The 25,699-nt window shown below is 37.8% G+C and overlaps 2 protein-coding genes across 2 annotated transcripts; both read left to right on the forward strand.

The window, feature by feature from the left end:
- The first annotated feature begins 1,852 nt into the window (after positions 1 to 1,852).
- Positions 1,853 to 17,095, forward strand: capgb (capping protein (actin filament), gelsolin-like b). The gene is made up of 9 exons (XM_079257603.1): positions 1,853 to 1,903; positions 8,089 to 8,282; positions 13,091 to 13,245; positions 13,740 to 13,898; positions 14,018 to 14,167; positions 14,306 to 14,392; positions 14,529 to 14,661; positions 16,477 to 16,568; positions 16,768 to 17,095. Exons 2-9 carry the CDS (start codon positions 8,090 to 8,092, stop codon positions 16,831 to 16,833), a joined length of 1,035 nt encoding a protein of 344 aa, XP_079113729.1. The 5' UTR covers positions 1,853 to 1,903; position 8,089; the 3' UTR covers positions 16,834 to 17,095.
- Positions 17,096 to 19,084: 1,989 nt separating this feature from the next.
- On the forward strand, positions 19,085 to 23,954 carry LOC306769224 (uncharacterized protein; the record flags this gene model as incomplete). Its single annotated transcript, XM_079257790.1, has 10 exons — positions 19,085 to 19,122; positions 19,714 to 19,826; positions 20,676 to 20,824; positions 20,900 to 20,998; positions 21,612 to 21,743; positions 21,943 to 22,035; positions 22,203 to 22,328; positions 22,951 to 23,029; positions 23,296 to 23,322; positions 23,422 to 23,954. The coding sequence occupies 10 exons, from the start codon at positions 19,085 to 19,087 to the stop codon at positions 23,952 to 23,954; spliced, it is 1,389 nt and encodes a 462-aa protein (XP_079113916.1).
- Between the last annotated feature and the right edge of the window lie 1,745 nt (positions 23,955 to 25,699).

Consider the following 25,699-nt stretch of genomic DNA (forward strand, 5'->3'; position numbering starts at 1 on the left):
AAAGGCCCTTGCTCAGGGGCCCACAGTAGTTTACCTGTGTTGCTAGCCCAGAGACATAAACACAAATCCTCCAGACCAAAGCCCACTTCTATCATCATAATACCACCAAATACAGATGTAATTGTACTGCCAACAAGCTAACTAAAGGTGTGGAGAGTAATCATTTAAGAAAACAGAAAAAGTTATATCTAATCACTGTAAAACAAAAAAATGCAAACCCAGAACCCCGGTACAGGTTGTCACTCTGATGCTTTAAGATGGTTGTCCAACTCACAATTAGAACAACAGTCTACGTTTTGTATTCCTGTTGTTCTGAAATCATCAAGTAATTAGCTGCAATGTTACTTAACAGTATAATCAGCCTGTAGTACACAGTGCAGTTATCGGTTTGCATCATAAATACCTATATTCATAACTTTTTTGTCATCCAATCCAATTTGCTTTATTTACAACGCACATTTTAATAAACAGAATGTCTCCAAAGTGCTGTAAACCAGAAAATAAAATAAAATTAAATAAAATTAAATTAACATCAATTAATAAAATAAAAAACAAGAAACAAAGTGTACCCATCATTAAAATAACTAAACAAGTAAATAGATTAAATAACTGAAATGAAAAATTTAACAAAAAGACACAAAAAACCACACAACTCAGAGACTTGAAGTGCTTCACTGTGGAGCCAGTTTTTTGGACATGGAGCAGCAGACTATTCCAGAGTCAGGGGCCGACAGCAAAGAATGCCCTGTCCCCTCTCTTCTCAGGCACCTTGAGCTGGGACTGGCCCTTGGACCTCAAAACACATGTTGGAATGTAAGTCTTATTTTATCTTTACTAATGTCATTACTTTTTCTACCTTGTTTGCTTTTTCCCCCCCCTCTTTTGTGTGCTTGAAAACCAGTCCATTGACTGTAATTCCACTCCTTCATGAGATACAGAAGAACTGGTTCTTAATCTGTCTTGCCTAGTTATGTAAAGGTTTGATAAAACAAGAAAAAGCCACGTTAAATGACAATCAAATTTATGACATTTTGAATCGGTTTCACAGTTCAACTCATTATCAACATAAGAGAATCTGAAGTTTGCAGCAGTTTTGATTATGTGTGCATTTATCATCTGGTTTAACAACTGTAAAATCCACACCTTGGCAAAGTAAATGTAGCCTTTTATTCGTGTTTGTTCATGTCTGTGCAGATAAGTGTTCTCCTGTTTTGTGAGCTCTCCAGCCTTTAGTCGGTCTCACCTGTAGAAAAAAAATCAATCACGGGTTTCGCTCTGACCTCACGCAGATGAAACAGTGAAGGAAGGCACGTAACACATTCTTACATAATGCATCGTTCATGATTTACTCATGGGTGTGTCCTCTTTACACAAGGATAGGAGAATCCATGTATATGACTAAAACTTAGTTTGGCCTTGTTGCTATGGTGACACTGCCAACTTGGAGGGACTTCCTCTGAGTCATGAGGTCGCCTCTGAAGGCAGAGTATGTATATTTATCAAAACTCTTGTTGTTTATAAGAGGAAAGAGACACAAACTCAGAATATTTTTTATTTGTTGCTGTTGCAAACACTCTAAATCTTCCTAATGACATCTTGACTATGAATAAAAAGTCTGTTTTATGATAGAACATGCTCATTTCTTTACACGCTGATTGTGCAAAGCAGATCTAAGCTGCCTTTCCTTCGATTTAAGACGAGATTAACTAAAGTTTCTGTTATTTTCCTCTTCCTTTGAGTCAGAGGGCTGAGCTGAGGCAGCTGCAGGCTGAGGCAGGAAATATGTTGTGTGTGCGTGAGAAAGCATTTGTGTGTTTAGAGACTTGTTTCTACTCAGATCTCTGCAATCCTCCCCGCTCGCTGCTCAGACGTATTTTGTCCCTACACCAACTCACTTCTCAAGGTAAGTCTGAATGTAACTTTTGTCTTCTTCCTGAAAACTTTGTTGAACAGTTCTACGCTTTTTTTTTTTTCTCACTTTGTCTTTTCACTTGCTTTTCTAAAACTTTCACTTTCCTCTGCTTTCTCATCACATTCCTGCTCTAGAAGCAGCGGAGAAGTCTTAAATCATGGCAGGAGTCTTTAGTTTGGTTTTAGGGAGGTTCCAGTCTAGGAGACAGGCTTCCTTTCTTTATTCTTTCATGTAGCACTTCCCTGTTATCAGCAAACTCAACCACTGCTTCTCTGTGTCATTTGCTACACGTCATCATTGTTGGAGCTGTTTCTCAACTTCCATATTGTTGGGAGTGTAATTAAAATAGCTATAAATATTGCTCATAGTTCAAACATAGCTCAGAACAATAAGCTTGGTTTTCATTAGGTCTTGTTAATCTGTAGAAGTGCATTTAAATGAAAATATGACATTTTATCTCTTCTGTTTCTCCTGCCTGTATTATCCTGTGTAACTGTGTCTTGATTGAGTCTTGTTATCTCACCACAACGTTGCACCCAGGCATGCAAACACACATTGTATAGCCTGGTCACCAATTGAAAGGTTGCTCTCAAGTCTCCATGTGCTTGCATATTGTCTACTCTCATATTTCCATTTGATCAACAAAGCATGAATGACTGATTGGCTCAGTGACCCTTGCAGCCTGTCTGTGCTCTCATCTGTGCACCTGAACTCATAGGCCGGCTTTATTCTCCATCCAACCAGACACTGCTTAACGGTCCAGCAGACAAGTTCAAAAGGACATCTTTTTTATCTTCTAACCTCTCAGACTACCTTTATTCTCTTTAGTGGCACTACCAGAACTCACATTAACACTCATTGTTATAACTATTTAGATAACCGGACTGAATTGTTCACATGATTTAATCAGATTTAATCATCTTTTAGTTCAAAAGGTGGTAAAAATTCGGCTCAGAGTAACATTTAACTAGATTAAGCCAGACTAAACTCAGATACAGACCTATACTTTAGATATATGTGTCCTTAAATGATCCCTTACACTTAAAGAAACTAATAATCCTGAATATCAAAGAAACCAAAGATACTTTATTTATTTATCCCCGAGGGGAAATTCAAGGTTCAAGCCAGTTCATCCAAGGTTTGACATACAGACAATTAACATTTCTGACAAGTTTACAGAACTGAACTGAAGCTTAGGCCCCGCAGCGAGTTTTGCCGGCTCCGCCTTATAAGTGAAGAAAAGATGACATGAGGAAGGATGGGTGGGTGTTGAAAAAAAAGAAGTATCTCTACATTTCACCAAAAGGGGGAAGGATAAAGATGCAACAAAAAAAAACACACGACAAGATTCCCTTCAGGACAAAAAACTATGATTACACTTGGATTATGAGTTTAACAGCATTACAAATAAATAGACCTGGAATATATATTCATTCATGCATTCATTCATTTATTCATTCATTCATTCATTCATTTTCCATGAGGAGTGAGCAATACGCCACATCCAAGCAACATATTTTTTCAGGGACATCGCTGCTCATTTCAGCAAGACAGTGCCACACCACATTCTGCACGTCCTAAAACTGTGATGGGAGCTTGACTGGCCTCCCACTGAAAATGTGTGGCACATTAGGAGGCACAAAATACAAAATACGGACTGTTGAGCAAGTGTCGTTCTTAAAACAAGAACTAAAAATAGTGCTTTGTGAGGCCAATGTGGTCTGGGAAAAATGATTAATTTGACAATCTCCTTGATAATCTCAGAAGGCCGTGCTTATCAGAAATCAGTGTTTAGTCAAATCTTACTAGAGGTAAACATAATTTTGTTAGAAATGGATCAAGACTCTGAGGGTAAATTTTGGTGATACCTCTACTTTTTATGTAAAGCAACAGAGCAAAACTCATAGGATCAATTTTAGTAGTAATTCACATACCAATGAGAGACATCACTGTGGATCTGTGGATACATGTTTTATATAGCCATCAGTTTACAAGCAGCTACCATTGGTCATTTCTCAATCTAAGTTAATGTTGATTTTAATAATTTTATTTCATTATTATCATAATTCTTCATATCTGTCTGTGGTTGCCAGTACAAACATGCCTTGTAAACTTTTCGACTGTCAGAGTTACACAAAATGAATCAGGATGGATTATATGATAGAAGGTTTGAAGAAGTTTGAGTCTGAAAAGAAGAAAAGATGGAAAGATGGAAGAGCTTGCTCTTGCAGTAATTATCATCCTGGTGTTTAGCTTTAGCCAGGAACCAGGAACCCGACTCTACCCCCACTCTACACGGTGCCTTATCCACAGACCACAGGTAGGCTTTCATCACTCCGGCTCCAGTTTCCTCCCACATATAAGCTAACCAGGCCAGGTGAGCTCAAGCAGTCCTCCACGCCAGTCCTCTCAATACCTTACAACTTCACACACACAACACACACACACTCCAGTGGACACGCAGAATGGAGCCGGAGTCAGACAGCATGCCCGAGGTACCACAGGAGATCATACAGTTAAGTGGACTGGGGCTTTTTTTCTGAAGTCTTGCAGCGGCTGTCCAAGCATTGTAACCTTAACCTGGAGGCATCTGCATGTGCTGCCTCGGGCCCTTTTTCTGTTACCGTGTTCGCCTCCCTCCCCATCTCTGCTACCACCTTGCATGTGTTCATTTATTCACTGAACTCTCACCATCTCTGTTTATCTGAGTTTGGCCATTTAACAGCTAAGGGTGGAGCTGCTGTGGTGACATCCTGTTTATCTGGCCTCAGTGCTGGTATTTTGTTGTAATGTGTCAGTATTTTCACTGTTTCCGGCAAACTAAATACTCATTTTTACTTTAAAAGCCAAAGGGGCGTTGCTGGTAGATTGATGCGTTCACTGCCCCTCAGTTGACTCGGTTATCACGAACAAGCTAAGTATTTGCATTCCAGTTTGTCCTTATAATTTATGTTGGATATCTGGTGCTTTTTCTTGAAGAAATATTGAAACATGACCTCCAAGTCAGAAGGTTATGTTTCAAGAGCCTTTTTATGTAATTGGTTCAAATGCTTGTATCTAAACAAGAAGCATTAGTAGTTTGTAGCACGTGATAAGATATTAGATGTTATGTGGAATTATTCTTCTCATTTTATAATCCACATGGATCATATCTAAATTAGTTTAGTTTTAAAAAAGAGCTGAAGTCAGACATTATTAATAATAAAACCATTAACCAATGAAATGGTATAAAGTGAAACATTTAAGCTATAAATCTGTAGGCTACCTTAGTTCTGTGTATATTTAGGCTTATATGATCAGGAGTACACATTGTTTTGCACCTTTTATACATTTTGACAAGTGTATGAAGTTTTGTCACAATTACTTTTTTCAAGAACAATATGTTTTTGTTTGTCTGTAAGTAACTTTACAAAAAAACCACTTTATATATAATTAGGCATTTTTTTCTTCTGAGAATAGGTCTTTGTCTAACTTAGGTTCCATTAATTTTTGGGAGTGATCTGGATCATCATCTAGAGCCAGGGATTGTTTTTATAGATCCTTTATAATTGTGGGATATGGTCATTTCAGTATATATGGATATAACTCCACAATGTATGGTCAGGCGTCTTGGCCAAAACATGGACAAGTTCCCAACAGGTTTTTATAAGATATCAAATTTAGAAGTGGATCCAGGGATAATTTTGGATCCTCCCACCAAGAATGGCAAAAAAATTAATCATCTTTGGGATTTTTACCACTGCAAGAGAATAAATAAAGATATAAACATGCGACAAACACTACAATATAGCCATGGCATTGCAGATTCATTATCAATGAATATACGTATCTAATACTGTATCCATAGAAAATTAATGTAGGACTATAACACTGGGTGCAAACCATAATTTGGGTGAAAATTAATTATTTTGCAGAGATCTGTGTTCTCAGAGTGCTTCTCTAATTACTGGTTCCTGAGATGCAGATTAACTTTTTTGACAAACTTCAACTCCCCATGTGGCAGAACATAGAATAAATGTTGGTCCAAAGTGCAAGGTTTGGACCAAAGTTTTAACCAATTTAACAATGCATGACAGGACTACTCAGCCGCATCACCCTGCAAAAACACACAATAAACTGTGATCCATTGTTAATTTGCATGTTTTTAAAGTGGAAGAGTAAGTACGAGCGACCAGCAGACCCTAATACAAGAGATCATGGGGTCAAACTCCTTCCAACATGCTCTAAACAGTTCCTTATAGTTTTTTTTTTTTTTTTTTTTTTTTTACTATGTTTTAAATCTAAACCACTTCAAAAACAACAACCCACACATACATTTCCACCTAATGATTTTTAACAGTGAATTATATCATTAATGTTTCTTGGACATGTGTGAAAATGTAGCTGTTATATCATTTTTGTGATAGTGGGCAGCAAATTTGAAGACGTTGCCTTCATATGTCCCTAAAACCATGATGACAAGCACATGGTGGCCAGATCAGTCAAAAACATGCCAACTCTGCTCACAGCTGCTGTATAGACAGAAACATGAAAGTAGAGTGCTCTTATGTAGCCCTGAGTTTCTTTCTTCAGCTGCCCATGGTTTACTTCTGTAAACAGAAATGGCTTAGTTAGCGTCAGAGGAGTTTATCTCACCTCCCAACATGAAGATAAACCACATGACTGATCATTTATCTCCACTGAGGATGGGTATTGGATCTTCTTCTATATGTTTTTGTTATATGTCATAGTCCTCCTCAGGTGTTAACAGTGTGTCCAAGTTGGGTTCACATTTTTAAAGTTCCTTCCCACTTGGAAAAGTCAGGTAGAATACCCTCTGAAATCAGATATTTAATACAACAAGTCTGAGAAATCTCACCAGTTCTGACCACAAAATTCAACATGGCCATTGTGGACATAAAATAATGACAATAGCTGCAGAAATATTGTGTTTATTAGCACTGTGTATATTTAAGTAAATTAGTAATGTGTGGCTTCAGCACTCCTATTAGTGAGTACTGTTTGTGTCTGAAAAATGATATATAAACTACTTTCATGAACTAGTGTAGCTGATTATAGCCAGCTAGTTGACTGTGATAGACATTATACTCTAACACATTACATAATTCATTTAGTTTTGATGGATAATCATTTTGTTGCTATGATGGACTGATCTGTCCAGGGTGTACCTTGCTTCTTGCCCAATGCTGGGAGAAGCTCTAGCTCCCCGCAACCCTTAAGTAGAAGCAATAAGAAACGCATAAGAAAATGAATGACTGATCATTTGCATGGTATATTATGTGAAAATAAATAGTAATAATAGTATTTATTAATACTAATACAATAGTCCAGCAGGCATTTTTTCTGTTTCTACAAATCAACACTATCTATGGAGCTTAAGCAAAAGCCAAAGTTACTAAGCTTTAAAACATTTTTATTTTCACAGAAGAGATATGCAGTATAATAATATAGTACAGCAGAGTGAGAGGTGGTAGCATGAAAGGTAACGGTGACTCTCATTCTAGTCTTGTAAAGGAAGCACAGTGAAACAGAAGCTAGCAGGAAGAAGCAGACTTGCGGTTAAGTGACACATTAATAAGGTCTTAAAGTCCCACGCTCATTTGGTATCCCCCCCCATCAGGAAGTGTGTAAAAGACAAGGAGTGGGTGAAGTGTCTGCCTTCTCAGCAATGAGCTGATGCAGTTTGCTCAAAGTCACACCTGCTTTTGTGCAGTGACTCTTGCTGTTGCAGCTTGGTGTTGTGTTACATAAAAATGATGGGGTGGCCATTAAGCAGCAACACAACCCCTCATTTTGTGTGGACACAAAGTGTAATGGTACTCATCAGCCTTTAATGGGATATTGTGTTTTGGATGAACGGGCAAGATGAAACCAACCCCACCTGTTTCTCAATAATCCAAGTTTTGAGTCGGCATGGATACGCGTGGATGTTTGTTAATCAGTAAGGGTTAATAAGAGTTGTAGTTTTACTTCTTCTTTTACTTCCTCTTATTCCAACCAAACAGAGCATTAGTTCCCAAGTGCAGGGAGTGACACAACCTCACACTTCCCTATAGTGAAAATACAGTTTGTGGGTGACTCAGAAGTCATATGAGTATTTTCACAAGTTTTTCTATATACCTCCTTCTCTTTTTTTTTTATCTCACCAGTCTGTTTCTGCTCTTCTTTCTTTGCAGTATGCTTCCCTTCCAAGCAGCACCGGGTCAGTTTGGCCCAGAAGTGCGGGAACCAGGCCTGCGGGTGTGGAGAGTGGAAAAAATGAAGGCGGTGCTGCTGGATGCCTCTGAGGTGGGAGCTTTCTACAATGGTGACTCTTATCTGGTGCTGGAGAACCGTGGTGAGCAGGGAGCGGACCTCCACATGTGGATAGGTGAGAGACTTGAGGCTCATCTGGATTTTCTTAAAGGGATAGTAGGAAAAAGTTACATGGATCATGTTGTGCCCTTTGAGTTATGCACAATGCAACAATGTCTGTGTTTAGGAGGCACTTTTTATGCAAGTTTGCCAGCCTAATAATGTTTTCCAGGAATATGTTAAAAATCAAATAGAAAGTTTTTGGAGGAAGGAGATAATGACAAGATAATTAGACGAAATCATGGAGGCAAAGCAGGTCATCTATTGACTGGAAGCAGTTTGAATCCTGCTCCCCCTTGTCAATTTGTCATTGTGTCCCTGGGCAAGATGCTTCAACCCCTCCTTGCCTCCAGTCTCGGCATCACTGGCGTATGATTGTAAATGAATGTTTCAGCGGTGGTTGGGGAGTGCTTATTGGGTGCTGTGTTTCTGTCAGTGCCCCAGGGCAGCTGTGGCTACGCATGTTTCTTGCCCATCACCAAGTATGAATGAGGAGGGAATGAATAATAGATTCAATGTAAAGCGCTTTGGGTGCCTTGAAAAGCGCTATAGAAATCCAATCCATTATTAGGATTGATATACTTAAAAACAAACCAGTGGAACTCTCCTTTGTCCGTTTTATCCCATCCAATAAATAGCTATCCATTGTGTGGTGCTTACCACATATCTAACCATGGCTGAAAAGCTAATAACCCTGCCACTAATAGTGATGACACATGAGACACAACACTGACCTGCAGCAGCATTGTCGTGAAGAGGGAGGCTGCATGGAGAAGGATGGAGGGATGATGTGTGGGGAAAAAAGTCCAGAGGGGAAACGGGGATGGTTTTTGAGCAGGTCCCATTAAAAATGTAGGAGGACCGTTACAGTACTCAAATGTGTCTGTTGTTTCCAGCATGTATCCGGTGCTTAGGTAACACTAAGGTGATTGTCACGGCTTGGAGCGCACTCTCTTTGCTCAAGCATGCATTTCTCGAAACCCTCCTCCTCCACTTGTTTACAGTTGAGGAACTTTGTGTTGTACTGGTCTGGTGTTTGCACATCGTCTCTAGATCTCGGTTCTTTACCTGAAAAATAAACTTTTTATTTTTAATGGTTATTTGCATACAAAATAGAGCGGTATTGCCGCAAATTTTCAATCCAAACAGCAAGAAATAAGGCAGTTAATAATAGTAAATGACAAAACAGATCTGAAACCTTTGTGCTATTTTTAGACCAGCATAGAAATGAATATTCAAGACTAACATTACAATAAACAAACAGAAAAAAACAAAGATTACAATTCATCACCACGATGCAGTATTCTATTTATCCCACAGGACTTTATATTTAGCCTTTTGTAGTTTCCAAAGTGGGGGGGGGTCTTGGTTAAGCCAGTACTTTTCCCTTGTAATAGCCTCCTTACTAGCCACTATTAATACTTTCATTAACTATCATCTCCTAAATAAAAGGACAAACATGTAAATCTGACATTATGGCCCAGAACGTCCTTCACTACTGTCTAGACTCCGTTCCAGAACAGTTTAATAATGGAGCAACTCCAAAAAAACTGGCCAGACACGACCGCATCCCCACAAGCAGGTCATATTTATAACTGTGCATTTATTATAGTTGTCCAATCCATGGTAATACATTTCATTGACTTGTCTTTTTCCTGTTTGATCTTCATATAGTGCGTTGTATGGCCCCTGTATGTGTGTATATGTAAAAATATATCCTTTTTTTGTTGCATTGTAATGACTTGTGCAGCATAACTGTCTGTGTTTAGTGCAAAAGCCTAAATAGGGACGGGCGTTGGCTTAAAAAGCTGTAGTCTGTGGCGTGACTCGTGAAACATACTTGTCCCTATCAAAATGCAATAATCCTATATATTACTCCAATAATCTTTTAATCTTTCAGTCAGACACATAGCTGTAACTCCCTCCCTCACCAACTGCATAAACCAACTTAAAGTTTTTATTTCTCTTTGAAGGTGGAATTGTATGACCCGATTTAGACTGAAAGTAAACATTGAACATTGAACAAACTGACTCTGTATATCACCTTGTCTTACAACCTGTGAACATGTCAAGAAGCTCTGCAATGGCCTGTCTGTCAGAGATGACACAATACTTTTCTACTTTGCCCCATCGCTCTGATTACACCAGTGTATAAGTGGTCTTAATTCTGTTGCTAAATAGTAGTCTTTCAAACACAGTAGGCCGACTCCACCCAAACTTTTGGCAGATGCAAGGTTTTATGGTTTAATCTGGGAGATTTACCTTGCTAAATAACTAAATGTGATCCTATTCCATTCTCTTAATTGATAATCAGGAACTGGAATAGATGATAGGAACAAGTAAAGCAGTCTGGAGAAAATGTTACTTTTAACCACTATTATTCTGCTACTAAGATCTAAAGGCAGGAGGGCCCATCTATATAGATCATCACTGACACTTTTATTGATATGTTTTTAGTTTTTGTACATCCCTTGTTAATTTCACAGCCAAATACTGAATGGAGGTAGAAACCAAACTGAAATGTATTTGTAAGATCTAAGTGTGTAATAAACACTAGAGCTTTTGATTTATCAATAATAAGAATATAGCCTGACAGGTTTCAATACATCCACAGCAAACTCAGTTGTTTCTGGTTTCTTCATGCTAATCAATATATCATCTACATGTAAACATGTTCAATGTCCCTGCTCATAATGCCATCAAGGTGGTGGCATTACCTTATAGCTTGAGCAAGACTCTGGTTATTTGACTTTTTTAAACTTTAACATTTTTAATATTGATCAAACAGACCAGATAAATGTAATGAAATTAGATTAAATGAATGAAAAATACTTTATAAATCCCCAAAGGGAAATTCAATAATATCCCCTTGGGGAAACATATGTAAACATATTTAGTGTTAGTTATGTTAAAAATGACCTCATTTAAAAATAGTCACTCTACTTGATCAGCTATGTGAAGATCTACAACAATATATGTGCTGAAAGAAGCACATCGGTGATAGTTCCTGTTTTAGGCTTGTTTAGTTAGTTAATAAACGGACATGGTTGTATTTACCATGGTGCCTGTTAATGGTATATAAAAGATGTAGTTTACTGGGTGATGGACTGGCGATCTAACCAGGGTGTACCCTGCCCTCTTGCCTGATAATTGCTGGGATTGGTTTTATCTTCCCTGTGCCCCTTAAGTGAACGAGGCAGCATAGAAAAATAAATGTATAAACGGATGTAGCCACGGGACTTGTGAGGCAGTGCTTTAAATGGCAAGTCTACGGCTGGGAGCTGGCTGTAAATGATCTCTGACTACAACAGATGCTAATCAAACTTCTGAACAGTTTGCTAGTGGGATCTCTCTCCAGCTTTTCCCTTTGTTCCCTCCATTGTGGTCTTTTTGACTGATGATGGACTGGTTTTAAAGACGTAACTCCCTGCCAATCAGTGGCCTGCAGTGTTTAGACATTACATTTATGGCTCAACCCAGCCTGCTTGAAACCCAACAGAGTAGGTGCTAAAAAAGTAGCTTGTACCAGATGCTATTACCTAACAATAAACCCTAAAAACCGAGTCAAGGCAACTCCAGTCAAGCTGAGGAGATGCTTGTGGAAAATTATCATAAGTGTTTTGGAGCCAGGTGGTGTCTGGACCGCAAATACAACAGTTTAATATGGTGTCATATGGTGCCGTCCTGTTGACTGACATTATCTTCCTGAAAATTAAATGCTGTTAGTTGTAAATGCATTTCTGACATATTATCTGCAGTCAATCCCAGACACAGTCACCATTTCAAATTTCCATAATACTGATATTTTTTTTTGTTAAATTGGTTTCTATTAATTGGAAATAAAAAAAAAAGTCATGATAATTTAAGCAAACCTTTTGCATGTCTACGTGGGGCTTTGGAAATCTTCTCATATGAGTGTCATCAGGCTTTTTTTTAGGGTGAAAATCTTCCTTTAGGTGTTTTGTTTATTTAAGCCTGGACTTGGAAATGTTATTATTGTTGTTTAATGTCTTTGGTTGTAGATTTTTGATAATCGTTCTTATGGAAGAGTCAGTGGTGTGCAGTGGTGAATAAAGTAGAAGTAGAAAGTAGAAGTCCTGTCCAGCAGCTCTTTCCAACCAGTCACTAAACCAGGTGAATTTAATTCGCTCAGCTCCACTGCAAAGTAGATGATCCTGTTAGTGAAAAGACATGTTCTCAATGCATCAGTGGATCCAAAATCATGCGAGGACTTCTACTTTATCTTTTACTTCTACTTCTACTCCTACTTTAATCATCTCTGGTGCTGTGAGGCTTGCACATGTCCTCCACAATTGTAATAAAATATCTTGCATTGTTCTGAATGAATGTGAACAAAATGTATTTCAGCCTAGCACAAAGTAAGACAATGCTTTTTTTTTTATTTGCAATGCTCATACTGTAATAAATAAATGTTATGCCATCGGAAAGCCTGTTTATTTGTCTTATAAATGGTGCCATATTTTGGTGGGATAAATCAGCAGAGTTAAGCATGCTGTTGGTTTCTCCCATTAAAATCTTGCTAAATCTCTTGGAGCTTGGAGAGTAACAATTTCTTGAGAAGACAGCATGATGGTATTTCAGAGGTATTTCCCTCACTGGAAAAAAAGTGCTTGTTATCATCGGAGGTCATCTCAGTGCAGAGAGATATCAAGATGCGATTCTGTAGTAGCGATCAAATATCTCCAGTCTGGAACCAAACACTATCCTCTCTAGTCTAACAATGCTAAGTTAAGTTTTAAACATTACAAACCCTTTTTTTTAATGTTTTATTCTTTCCTCTCTGACGTTATTCCTCTGCTGCAGGTGAGAAATCATCTCGGGATGAGCAGGTAGCATGTGCCATGCTGGCCACCCAGCTGGACAACTTCCTCGGCGGGGACCCCGTCCAACACAGACAAGTTCAGGGCTTCGAGACCCCTGAGTTCATGGAGCTCTTCCCCAGAGGGGTCAGCTACAAGGTAAGCAGGGAGAACTACCTGGATTCTGTAAGATATCTGAGATTTTTTGTTTGGAAAAAGCAGAAAGATACTTTTGAAGCTCTTAAAAGGACTTCTGATTGGCAGAAAAAAACTTCATTCCTTTATCAAAGTAAGCGCCAACTAGTCAAAGACCATAGAACTTTAATTATGTTAATTAAATCCCCCATATTTACATTACCCTGATAACTGAAAGCAATTAGTTAAGTTTATTTGATTACATTTAAAAGTTTATCTTTTAACTTTTATGGCTGGATTCCTCTTATCAGCATCCAGCATGTTATTACTTCTGTTACAAAGTGCACTGCAAGTCACCTTTACAGTAGCTTCGTTAGGTTTTGTCAAAGAATCATCATCAAAAATCAATCAATCATCAACTGTTTTTCAGCTTTTCAATCAATGCACAACTAAAGAAAAAACGACTAAATGTTCGTATCACAGAACTTGTACAAGACAACATCCTTGTTTCCTTCCAGGAGGGGGGTGTGGAGTCCGGCTTCAGGAGGCCGCAGGGCAGTGGAACGGTCCATAGGTTGTACCAGATCAAAGGAAAGCGCAACATCCGTGCCAAGGAGGTGGAGCTGTCCTGGGACAGCTTCAACAAGGGTGACTGCTTCATTCTTGACCTTGGAGAGGTGAGAAATTTGCCTCTCTTCAGTGTGATGGGTCGGATGACTTTACAGCCGATTGTGAAACTTGTACACATGTGTTAGCTGCATGAAACAAAGCGCCAGTTTTTGCTGACTGTCTGCAGACTATTGTGTCATGGATCGGGTCACAAGCCAACATTTTTGAGAAGCAGAAAGTGCGTGAGATTGCCTCACTGATCCGGGACACAGACAGACATGGAAAAGCCCGTATTGTGGATACCAGCGAGGGGGAGGAGCCGGAGGAGATGCTCAAGGTAAAAACAGGCTCGAAATCTGTTTAAATGTTGTTAATCTTTTCTAAAATGACTTCATTATTATGACTTCTCGATCAGCTCTTGTTATTAAATCATGTCTGGATTTGAATCTCTGGTTGGCTCTGTCTGTCTGAGCAGGTCCTGGGACAGATGCCAGCACTGGCAGAGAGCACACCAGAGGAGGACAGCAAAGCTGATGCTTCCAACTCTGCATTGCTCTACAAGGTTATGCATTTACATCGTCAAAGATGAACACACCTGCAGAAATTTTGTATTGAGATTTTAATTCCCCGTCTCCACCAGATTTTTTTTTTTCCTTCTTAGCTGAAGTAAAAATAACATGTTTGTGTTCACACCTCAGGTGTCTGATGCCACGGGTTCTATGACAATGACTAAGGTGTCAGAAAAGAGCCCATTTGCCAAGGAGCTGCTGGTCCGTGATGACTGCTTCATTTTGGATAATGGCGCCAACGGAAAGATCTTTGTTTGGAAAGGTGAGGAAGAATAAGTTGACCCCACACCAGCAACTGTGCTCTGTCTGAAATGCATACTCATGAAAGTGAGAGTTGCTAGATATTCGATATCTATGAAAGTTTAATAAACGTGGTGAAAAAATGACAACTGACACTGTAAAGGTCTTGAGCCGGACAAGAAAACAAAGCAACACAACCAGCAGCAGAGAAGAACAAATACTGCTTCATTTGCATCTGATTTATTATTTTTTTAACAAACCTTTTTACCAGTAAAGTTGGGAAATTATCTAAGAGTAAGAAAAACATGTTTTTAATCTAATCATTTGTTTGTACCTTTATTTAACAGACACAAGACCAAAGGAAATTATCCTTAATATTTTCACTGCTCAGCTTAATTATGATAAAGGTATTATGGAAGAATCCACCAAAGATTTAGACTTTCCAATCAGGGATGGGTTGTGGTTCACCAGTTTGCATCAGTTTGAGTCAGAAAATGACCAATAAGCTTTCATTAAATACAGAACAAAACCTTCAGCACATACACAGTGTTGTTAAATGGCTTATGAAGTCTGTGGAAACATGCGTGTATAAGGGTTAAGGACCTTTATACACTCTCATGCTGGATATGTCTATCATTGAACCCTCACAGGATGGCAAAACACCAAGATCCACAATGCAGCCAAATGAGCTCCCTAAGTTTACTGCTGAATCCAGAAATGTAACATGAAACTGTGCAGAAATGCTACAGTTACACAAGCTAATATCAGATGGATAGAAAGAGAATGTTGTCACATGAATCCAGATTTTAGTTGCTTCTGGTACTACATGCTAAAGTTGACAAACACCCTTTAGGTTGTTATATTATCTGAAAGAGTGGTGCCCACGTCTGGCCCTCGAGATGTACTATCCTGCAACCCTCTCCAATGTGCCTGAATCAAATGGACGAATTCTCTCATGTGCATGCTATTAAGCTCTGCAGAAGGCTGGCAATGAGCCATTCATTTGATTCAAGTGTTGCAGGATAGTAGACTTCAAGGATAAAAAAAAAAAAGGCCCATTATGACTGCTTGGAGTCCCACACCATGCACCACTTACATCTGCGCGAAGGTACCGCTGTTGGTGAGGCTCATGTTAGCATTTTGGAGACATTTAAGTTACTATTTTGATGCCTTTTTCTCAGAAGGTCTGTGGTTATTTCTGCGAGATGATAGACTTTTTTTTATCTTTCACAGTTTATGGCCTTGTAAAAAATGAGTGTTTGTGTTTGATTGACCTCCCCGCAGCTCAAACCTGTGCTGCTGAAATTGCATGAACCATCATGAGGAGGAGAATTTGACAGATAAACAGCCTAAATATTGTGTTTAATAAGTGTGGACAAAACATCAATAATTAGTATTCTCATTTCCCAAATGACTGAAAGGCACAATGCTTATCATTCCTCTATCCTTCCTTTCTGTGAATGAGTTGCTGATTTGTTCAGTTTTCTAAATACAATTATATTAGTTAAGACACTGAAAGTCATAATTATAAAATAGAGTTAGTAGTTTTCTGAGAAATGCACAGTGTTCCATCTCCATTAGCATCACATATGCTAATGGAGAGGTCGGTTAATTTTGAAGTGAACAAAAAACCCATTATACTTCAGGCTAATCATACAGTACTTGTGGAAAAACGACATAATCTTTTTGTGTTTAGTGTCCTGTAGTCTATTGATTTGTTTTATTATAGCAGCGTCTTGCAGGGAAGCAAGTCATTGTATGTGCTGCAACACTGGCTGTGTCTGAAAATGTTCTGGAGGAATTTGAGCTCTAATGCCGATCATTAACTAATCAACAGGAAATGGAGCAAATGCTGAAGAGAAAAGAGTGGCCCTGCAGATGGCGGACAATTTCATCGACCAAATGAAGTACCCCAGGATGAAAACACAGGTGCTGCTTGTGGTTTTTTGCAAAGACATTACAAACATAGAGATGCCATCTGTGCTGCAGAAAGGGAAACTGTTTCACTCCATAGGAACATTATTGTTATTGCTTTGTGTCAATAAAAAGTAGGTCATTTATCTTAAGGCCCTGATGTAAGCAACAAGTAGTAAAAGTTTATGTATGTTTTTATTGATGTATGCTGCAGGTGGAGATTCTGCCACAGGGTAAGGAGACCATCATCTTCAAGCAATTCTTCAAGAACTGGAACTAAACGTTTCACTGGAACATTTGACAAATCCTGCACTCAAGAAGAAAATGCAAATCTGCACAAAGACAGCGTCTGATACAAAACCTTTTTTTATATGCATTCAGATGCATGTACATATTTGAAAGGCAGCGTGCTGAAAGACCACCCTGAAGCCTGCTTTGAACTTTGGTAGAATCAGAGATGTGATGCCACTTTTTTTTAAAAAAACAAAAAACAATCCTGTTTCCTGTGGTGTGTGTTTAAAAAAAAAGAGAAATATAAAAATAACCTCAAGCAAATAAGATTGGAAATTTTTATATGTATATATATATATATATATATATATATATATATATATATATATATATATATATATTTCATGTTCAATTGTGTCACAGATTTGTCTGCATTTGAAAAATAAAACCTGAAAATGGATTTCTTCTGGAGTTTTTCCCAGCAGTAAACATTTACAGGGAGTTTTAGGTCAACTTTATTGACATTCTTTAGCCATGTCTCCACCCATGTCAATGGCCTTTATGTAACGTTTGCTAATCCGAGGTCTCTCTGGTGCCTTTGCTGCATGATTATGATCTGTCATAAACAACATCCAACAGGTAAGCTGGTCTCTTATCAGAGGTGGAGTTCAAATATACTGATTCAGATCTAACATTTGATAGACTTGTATCAATGATCACTTGTATCAATGTATACCTTCATCTTATGTCATCTCATTTCATTTTTCCACTACATGCCAGAGATTCACTGATAATTTTTGTCCCGATAAGAAAGTATGTAAAGCCTCCCAGCAGTATATCTACACTGCCTGGCCATTAAGAAGACACAACAAATAAGTATGAGCTTCTATTGGATGGATACTGCAGGACAATTATTTCTCAGCTGGCATATTATTTAACCCCAACCAACCCCAATTCTTCTTCTTCTTAAAAACAAACACAAGGAAAGACATATGTTGTGGTCAAAAGGGTTAAATCATTGTTACGCATCAAGCAGAGAAACTACTAGTTAAGAACTGTCCAACGCATCATTGAAAACTGGAAGGATAGAGGAGAACCACAATCTTCGACGAAAAAATGTGATGAGAAAAACATCCTGATTGCGGAATGACTCTGGGCTATTTTTAATAGTGAAAATAAGAACATTTCATATCAAACTTGTTTATTTATCCTATAAACAACTCAGGACAACAAAAGTGCAATATAAAAAATATATACAATATAAAAAAGCAATATATACGTACAAAAAGTCTTCACACAACAGAGATGATGACGGCAATTTAAAAACACAAACATCATTTGTTTCACACAAAACCACACACACAAACAGAACACATGTACATTCTCTCACACACCCCTATGCAATTTTCCATAAAATCCCACCCATCATTACTGTCTCTTGACTGAACGTATAAAAGTATCAGTAGAACTGAAACATCTGGCTTGACGCAGCTGTGAGGAAACAATGCCCCCCCCGCCCCCCCCCCCCCCCCCCCCCCCGCCCCCTGCCCTCTTACCGTGTCCGTTTCTGAAAGAATTAATCCACTATTTTCCATTCATGAAACAGGAACCTAATTATTTCCAGTATCCCAACAGTTACCTTACACACGGGACTATTCTTTAGTATTTACAGCCGTATCTCAGTTTCATTTTTCTGTTTTTCCTCCTGAATTTAAAATAAACTGACACTTATTTTCATTTTCACCTTTGCTCTGTTGTTGCTATAGGGACTCTGTATGAATATTATCAGTAGGAATTAATGCTCTAATGAGATTGAAATGGAGAAAATGCTGATGAGACCCTGTTGTTGGAGGACAAATTTGTTAAGAAAATGTGGGACAGTAGGTGGAAAACATCTTATGTTTCATGTAAAGCACCAAAGTGTTTACAGGAAGTGCAGAAGCAACATTATTAACAGTATCTCTGCTTTAAGGCAATAAAAACCTACGTGCAGTGTGACATACACATGGATCATTAAGCTAATATTAGCAGGTAGTGTGATGATGCCAGGTGAGGGAAAGGGATGATAGGTGCCTGTTTGGGTTTTTGTTTGTTTATTTGTGATTTTTATTGCCATTTAAACTCAATCTTATTTTTATGATTTTGTGGTTCTTGTCTGGTTTCCTCTTTTAGAACCATGACATTTTTTATTTAATTTTATTGAATTTGAAGTGTTGAACTCTTTCTCTCATAAACCAATATGATGTGTAAATATGACATTTCTATCAACATCTGCATGATGTAAGATCAAGTCAAACCATATGGCCGTGACCCTTCACCTGGATGCAGTCAAAGATATGTGAGTAATAATGGCACAAAGGTAATTTCTCATTTCTGGTCTTTATTGTTATTTTTGGTGTCAAGGCAAACAAATTACCAAGCTATGACTGTCATTTTAAATCATGCATCATGTTTTTGCAGCTTATGTGAGACCAGATCACAGAGGTAAAAAGCTGAGAGGAATCTTGGGTACAGTCTTTATTCAGGCCTTCACTCTGCTGCCATTAGAGTCACTGCAATTTCATATTCATCAAACTACTGGGAAAAATGTTTAATCATTTTTTAGGGAAATGTTTAAAAAGAAAAAATTAAATAGTGGTGTGCATATTTTAGGCTAAAAGCATTTCATATTCTCCTAGTTGTACCTTGACTCCTTATGTAGGCCAGGATTATACGGCATCTGCTGTTGTATGACTAGTTTATAGAAAAGCCAATCCAACTCAGAGCTTGTGCGTCATTCACACTGATAATCACTCTTATTGCGATTGTAAAAAAAAAAAAAAAAATCATGCTTTTCTGCAACTGCACTGCAACTGTAAGGGCAGCTACCAGGAAGCTGAGAAGGTTTCACGTCAGACAGCTCTTTGTAAAGTTTCCCTTGCCATCTCAGAGGCAATAAAAGGTCCAAAGATCAGGGAGCTCTGAAGACAAAAAGATTGAACAAGCAGGGCTGGCTGTCCAGTTCCACTCACCAGCTGAACTGCACCGTTGCTCTGACTAGAGGTAATGAACTCATATATTATATACATAATGAACTGTGCTTGTATATACACGTGATTAGGAAAGTGTTTATCTCTTTATTGTTTATTTATTGTTGTTTTATGTCTAATATTGTTTATAATCATACTCTACCTATATATGTAATATATGCATGTATATTTATTAATTTAATTTATATTTAATTAATTAATTTATATTTTATATATATATATATATATATATATATATATATATATATATATATATATATATATATATATATATATATATATATATATATAGCCACCAATTGAATTCTTCGGATAGTTGGATGTGTTTGATGTGTGTAGTAAGATATAATTAACTACTATATATATATATATATATATATATATATATATATATATATATATATATATATATATATATATATAAAAATATAACTTTTTTAAAGTGATATTGGTATTTTGTTTTTTGTTTTTTTCTACTGCTGCTCAGGAAAACTCTAACCTACATTTTATTTCTATAGTGATAAGTGAGAAAGCAGGCATGGAGATGAAAACGCTCTCGAAACCAAATAAAAGTATGTTCTTTTTCAACCTACAATGTTGAAACTGTTTTTGCCATTTTCTGGAAATAAATTATATCTACTGTGAGCAAATTATGTGTGACATTATTGGGGTATTTATTAAGAAGGTTAATAATGCTTCTGAGGTATTATCTATTGATTTTAATTCTTCTGAATGCAGCTTTCATAAGATAATGATTAAACTTGAAATGCATTTATTTAGTTATGTAATTGTTTGTTTTTTAATATATTCAGTTAGTTACTTTAAAAATTACCTTTAACGCTCCGAAATCTCCTCTCTGCAGGGGTAAACATCCTACTGGAGGACAGCAGCACCACCCAGAGCAGCTCCATCGGTGCTGTTCGCTGGACGTTGCCTGATGAAAGCGTCCAGATTCACAGCTCGGCCCCCAGCATATCCACCAATCCCAACAACCTCCCAAAAATCTCACAGGTGACTTTAAAATCTGCCATTTTCCTCTGTTACTCAGTATTTGTAGTGTATATGAACTGGTATGTTATTTTGCAGCAACTCTCTCGCCAGAGCAACTTGAAGGACCTCCGCAGCCTGCAGGAGTGTGTCCAGTTTATCCATCACTGGAAGGAACAGGTGGACCAAGTGTGCAAGGTAGGACATAACCCTTAAAGGATAACAGTTATCCCAGATTGTGTGATGTTAAATAAGCAAGAAAAGGTGCATGAGTGGTTATAGAAAGTGAGAAAAAGACCAGGAAGTAGTTGTGAAGAAGTGTACGTGCATATCAAAAGAAATACAAAGTGCATGTAGGTTATAAATCATCCCAATTCCTGGAATTTTCCAAAGATTTTAAAACATATATGTAGCAGGCTTGCAATAGATGGATAATCATGTCACTCACATGTTCAATCAGTGCTTGCTAATGTAGAAACCTGGGTTTTTTCTGTTTTTAGATGCAATGTCTTACCTTTTTTTTTTCATGAAACAGGGTGAAATCAGGATTTATGGCCGCACTAATTCAAGCGTTTCTATGATAAAATAGCTTGTTCACATAGAAGCTGCGTGACAAGGTTAAATGTGTGGGCGGACGCTGATATGATATGGATTTATGAAGGGTTTTACAGCCCAGTTACATAAACCGCTTCATTGTAACTCAAACATAGCTCATGTAGGGCAGAGGCATAGTGAATTCATCATACATCTTGTTTCTCTCTTTTTAAACTCTATGCCAATCACTTGTATGTGATGTGATGTGTTTCAGCAGGATGATAAAACTACAGGGGAAGATACCAGCGAGAAAGAGGGTCAGAGTTCAGATCGGCGTACCGAACGCAGTCTTGAAGAGAGCAGAAAGCTCATTTTGGAGTGGGCCAATGAGCTTCGTCATGTTGATAAGGTCAGCACTTCCCTCTGACTTGAATTGACTGAATTTAAAAATTGAAAATGAAAGATGCTGTCATGAGTCAATCCCTTAACAGCTGCACTTGCGAGAGAAAGTTTCATTGAGTTATATGCAAACAAAGTTGTTAAAAGTTTACATTTTCTCTCTGATTTGCTGTTTTCAGTTTCTGAAAGAGACCCCCTGGACATCTAAGGATGAAGATAAAAATAAAGAGCAAAAGGATGCCAAAGAGGATGCACAAATGCGGATTATGGAGTGGGCAAAAGAACTGCAGATGGCAACTGAGGTAAAGAGGCATAAACATAAAGTAGAGATACATAAAATGTTATGTAGGTGATAAATAAGCAGAGTTTATTGCAAGTTTAACAACTTTTTTTTGCAGTCAAATAAATTGAATTCTCTGTCATATAACTACAGCAAGGCAGAGTTTTCAGTGAGTGTCTGTATTTGCAGAGCTGTGGCGTGCAGAGTGATGAGCTTGGTAAAGTGCTGCGTCTGCTGGGCCTGAAGAAAAAACGACTGGTCAGGCTGCTGCCTCTACTGGAGTTCATCACTTGGTCTCTGCTCAAGGAAGAAATGGTGAGAAACTAGAATATTAGACAATTTTTAGTAAATGTTTGTTTTAATCCTAAAACTGTGTGTTAAAAACTGAATTATGTTAATATTTGATACCATACAGCTATAACACAACAGGGGTTGTGATGCTTTTTACACAACATACTGCCGTTTGACTGAACCCTGCTCCTTGTGTGCGCGTGGAGCTTCAATAAATGAACTTTGAGATTTGGTTTATGTGACCTTAATCTGCTTCTGCACCGATAACCCACATCAGTTGATTATTGCTATGGAAGATTTATTAGATAAAAGATAATCTTCTTTGCAGATGATAGTGCATTTTACTTGGCAAACCATTGGTTGGACATCTAAAAGAATATATTCCAGCAATTGTCCATTTATCCAAGTTTAAACAGAGATCTGAAAACTTCATTGCATCAAAATTGCTTCAACAAGTCTTGCATGTTTGGGAATAAAAAAAAAAAAAAAATTAACATAATTTGAATGCCAACAGTGTGAAAAAGGAAATTTAATGTTTCATGCATTTCCAGGGTTTGCTTCTTAGGTCTGTCAGAGTCCGTCATAAGGAAACAGAAAGGACACGGGTTCAGAATGTTGTTTTATTTTTTATGATTTCTATTTGCAGACAATGATCCCACAGTTATGGCTATTGGCAAAGCAAAGGACATGGAAGGCAGGAATTTCAAGATACATCCCGAACTCAGGTATGAACACACACACAAAAACAAAAGATTTGGATTGTTTTTTAATGCCTACTGTAGAGCGATCTGATTATGCTAGCATTTGTAACAAGTGTTCAAATCATGAAATAAATATTGAGGGTCAGAATAATACTTTTTATACATTTTATATTTGAGCAGACAATGCTAATTCAATAATTCCTTGACTTCGGCCAGTGGTCATAATCAGTTGTAACTACTGCATTGTTCGTCTATTGCAACTCTGATAAAAACTCTGTCTCTATTTTCAGTTTGGAGTTGGATTTGCAGTTCAGCAGGTAACATAAATCTATACGCTATCCTGCATGTTATTATATAACACAACCCACTAAAAACTGCCATCATAACAAAACTATTTCTCCTCCTGTCCCTGACAGCTGATGTCATGCTTGACCCCATGACAAACCATCCCTGGCTTCAGCTTTCAGACGACCACCGCAAGGTACAGGAGGGTATTTCAGAAGCTGACCTGCCTTCCAACTCCCAGCGCTTTGACAGCTGGCCCTGTGTGCTGGCCTGGGAGGGATACAACTCTGGTCGCCACTACTGGGAGGTGGATATAGCTAATAATGGCTACTGGCGTATTGGTGTGACCACCGCTGACTCAAAGCGACATGGCCACTTCTCCATGACTCCAAAGAACCACTTCTGGACCCTGTGGCGCAGCACACATAATTTCTACGCCTGCAGCAAGCCAGAGACACAGCTGCCCATCAGCCTTGTGCCCCGTCGTATTGGGGTCTACTTAGACTACGAGGAAGGCCAGATCTCCTTCTACAACGCAGAGACCAAATCTCACATCTACACCTTCACAGGAAACTTTACAGGGAAGCTGTACCCACTGTTGGCACCAATGGATGGCCGCACACTCCTAACAGTCATTGAGCCTCACAAAATCTCAGTAAACTAAAAAAAAAAAGGACATGTAACAAGCTTACTGGACACTCAGTTCACCTTCACTCGTGGAAAATGAAGTAAAAATTCATAGAGTACAAACAATAATTGCAAAATGTTTTCTAAAAAGTCTTCTGTTCAGAACTTCAACCCTTTAAACTAAGTACTTCGCTTTAATTTACCAAAATGTTACTTACATATTAGTCTCAGTTTCTCTGTTGAAAGCTTGTAAAAATTGTATCAAGTGCAAATGGTATTTTTAATAGACTTAATGGATGTACCAAATGATAGCACTCTACATATATGTATACATGTCTTTGGAATAATGTTAGAAATTGAGAATATTATGAAACCATATGGACATAAACTGTAGGTGAGTGTAAAAAAGTTTTCATTTTTACTGTCTGAAATGTGAGGAATAAGCTCTCTGTCTAAAACTGAAGCAAATATCTGGATATATTATCATGAAAAAGGAAAAACCTATTCTGCATTTTCATACTTGCATGCACTTTATATGTACTTTCAGTCCTGGACAGAATAAACATTTTACATGAATAACTCCACAGTATTGAAACTTTGAGACCCTTTTGTCTGATAGATTACATTTTACTCTCTTCAAGCATCTTTATGATCTTTGCATAATACATTACAGGTTGAAAAACATACTAAATCTGTGAGTCTTTAAAGAGCATGTTGTAAATATAGGGAAAGTGTGGATGTATGGCAGCATGTCAGGACTTCTTTTTACATGCCCAGGGTCCGTACGCTTCACAGTCTGCAGCAAACAGAGTCCCACCTCCCCTCAGGTCTGCACAGTCCCTGTGATCAGCATCCCACTGTATAGTCACCCTTAAAAAAAACCATAAAATCTCTTGTTGATGAACATGGAAATAATCCCTAAAAAAAATCCAAGCACTAATGAACCTTCTTAAGGAGACTGTAAAGTTGTGTATATGTTAATTGTGTGTGTGTATTTAAACATTTAACCATACCAAGCTATGTGTGTGTTTGTATGCCAGTGTATATATTCTGTATGTTTGCTGTAAAGTTATAATAAAATAAAACTTGAAACTTTCAATGGTTTGTTTTATTCTCAATGTCTGCTGTCATGGAAATACCTTTAAATTAGCATCAGGTAAGCTCTAATTTATAGTCCAAAGATTTTAAAAGTTCATATTAAAAAACAATAACCTTAACATAGGAGACTTTCATTTTATCAAGATTTGAAGATTACAACTTCTTTTTCACTGTCTTAAATGGTCTTCCTCCTCTTTATTTAAGATACAGCAACAGGGATTTTAACCCTTTATACAAGTCTAATCCAAAAAATAGCATTCTATATATATATATATATATATATATATTCTACCTTGAGCCACAGATTTCAGTATCATGTTCAGATCATGGCGCTCTTTCTGACACTGTTGCAGTTCCTTCAGCATCTCCCCTCCTGGTGTGTTCAAGGTCTGCTCCATGGCCGTTTCTCTCCATATCACTGAAACTTGGACACACGTCTCAGCCTCTCATTAATGTTGCTTAAGTCTTTAGCTTCTATCGATACTAAGGTGACAAATCACTGAAACATACTATGCTGTAGTATTGTTTGCTTTTGTTGTTTTAATGAATAGCTCCGGACAAAGGAATTCCTGTCACATGATTCTGTTTAAATGTCACACATTTATGAATTAATATCAGTGTAACCTTAACTTACTTTCTGTACATTTCACCCAAAAGATGCATCCTTAATTGTTTTGTTTGTAC

Source organism: Telmatherina bonti (assembly GCF_933228915.1).
Source record: "Telmatherina bonti genome assembly, chromosome: 18".
Lineage (NCBI taxonomy): Eukaryota > Metazoa > Chordata > Actinopteri > Atheriniformes > Telmatherinidae > Telmatherina > Telmatherina bonti.

Excerpts from the sequence above, each read along its gene's own strand:
- capgb (XM_079257603.1), top strand. The coding sequence starts at position 8,090 with ATGCTTCCCTTCCAAGCAGCACCGGGTCAGTTTGGCCCAGAAGTGCGG. Across the intron at positions 8,283-13,090 it reads GGACCTCCACATGTGGATAG|GTGAGAAATCATCTCGGGAT; the intron begins GTGAGAGACTTG and ends CCTCTGCTGCAG. Across the intron at positions 13,246-13,739 it reads CCAGAGGGGTCAGCTACAAG|GAGGGGGGTGTGGAGTCCGG; the intron begins GTAAGCAGGGAG and ends GTTTCCTTCCAG.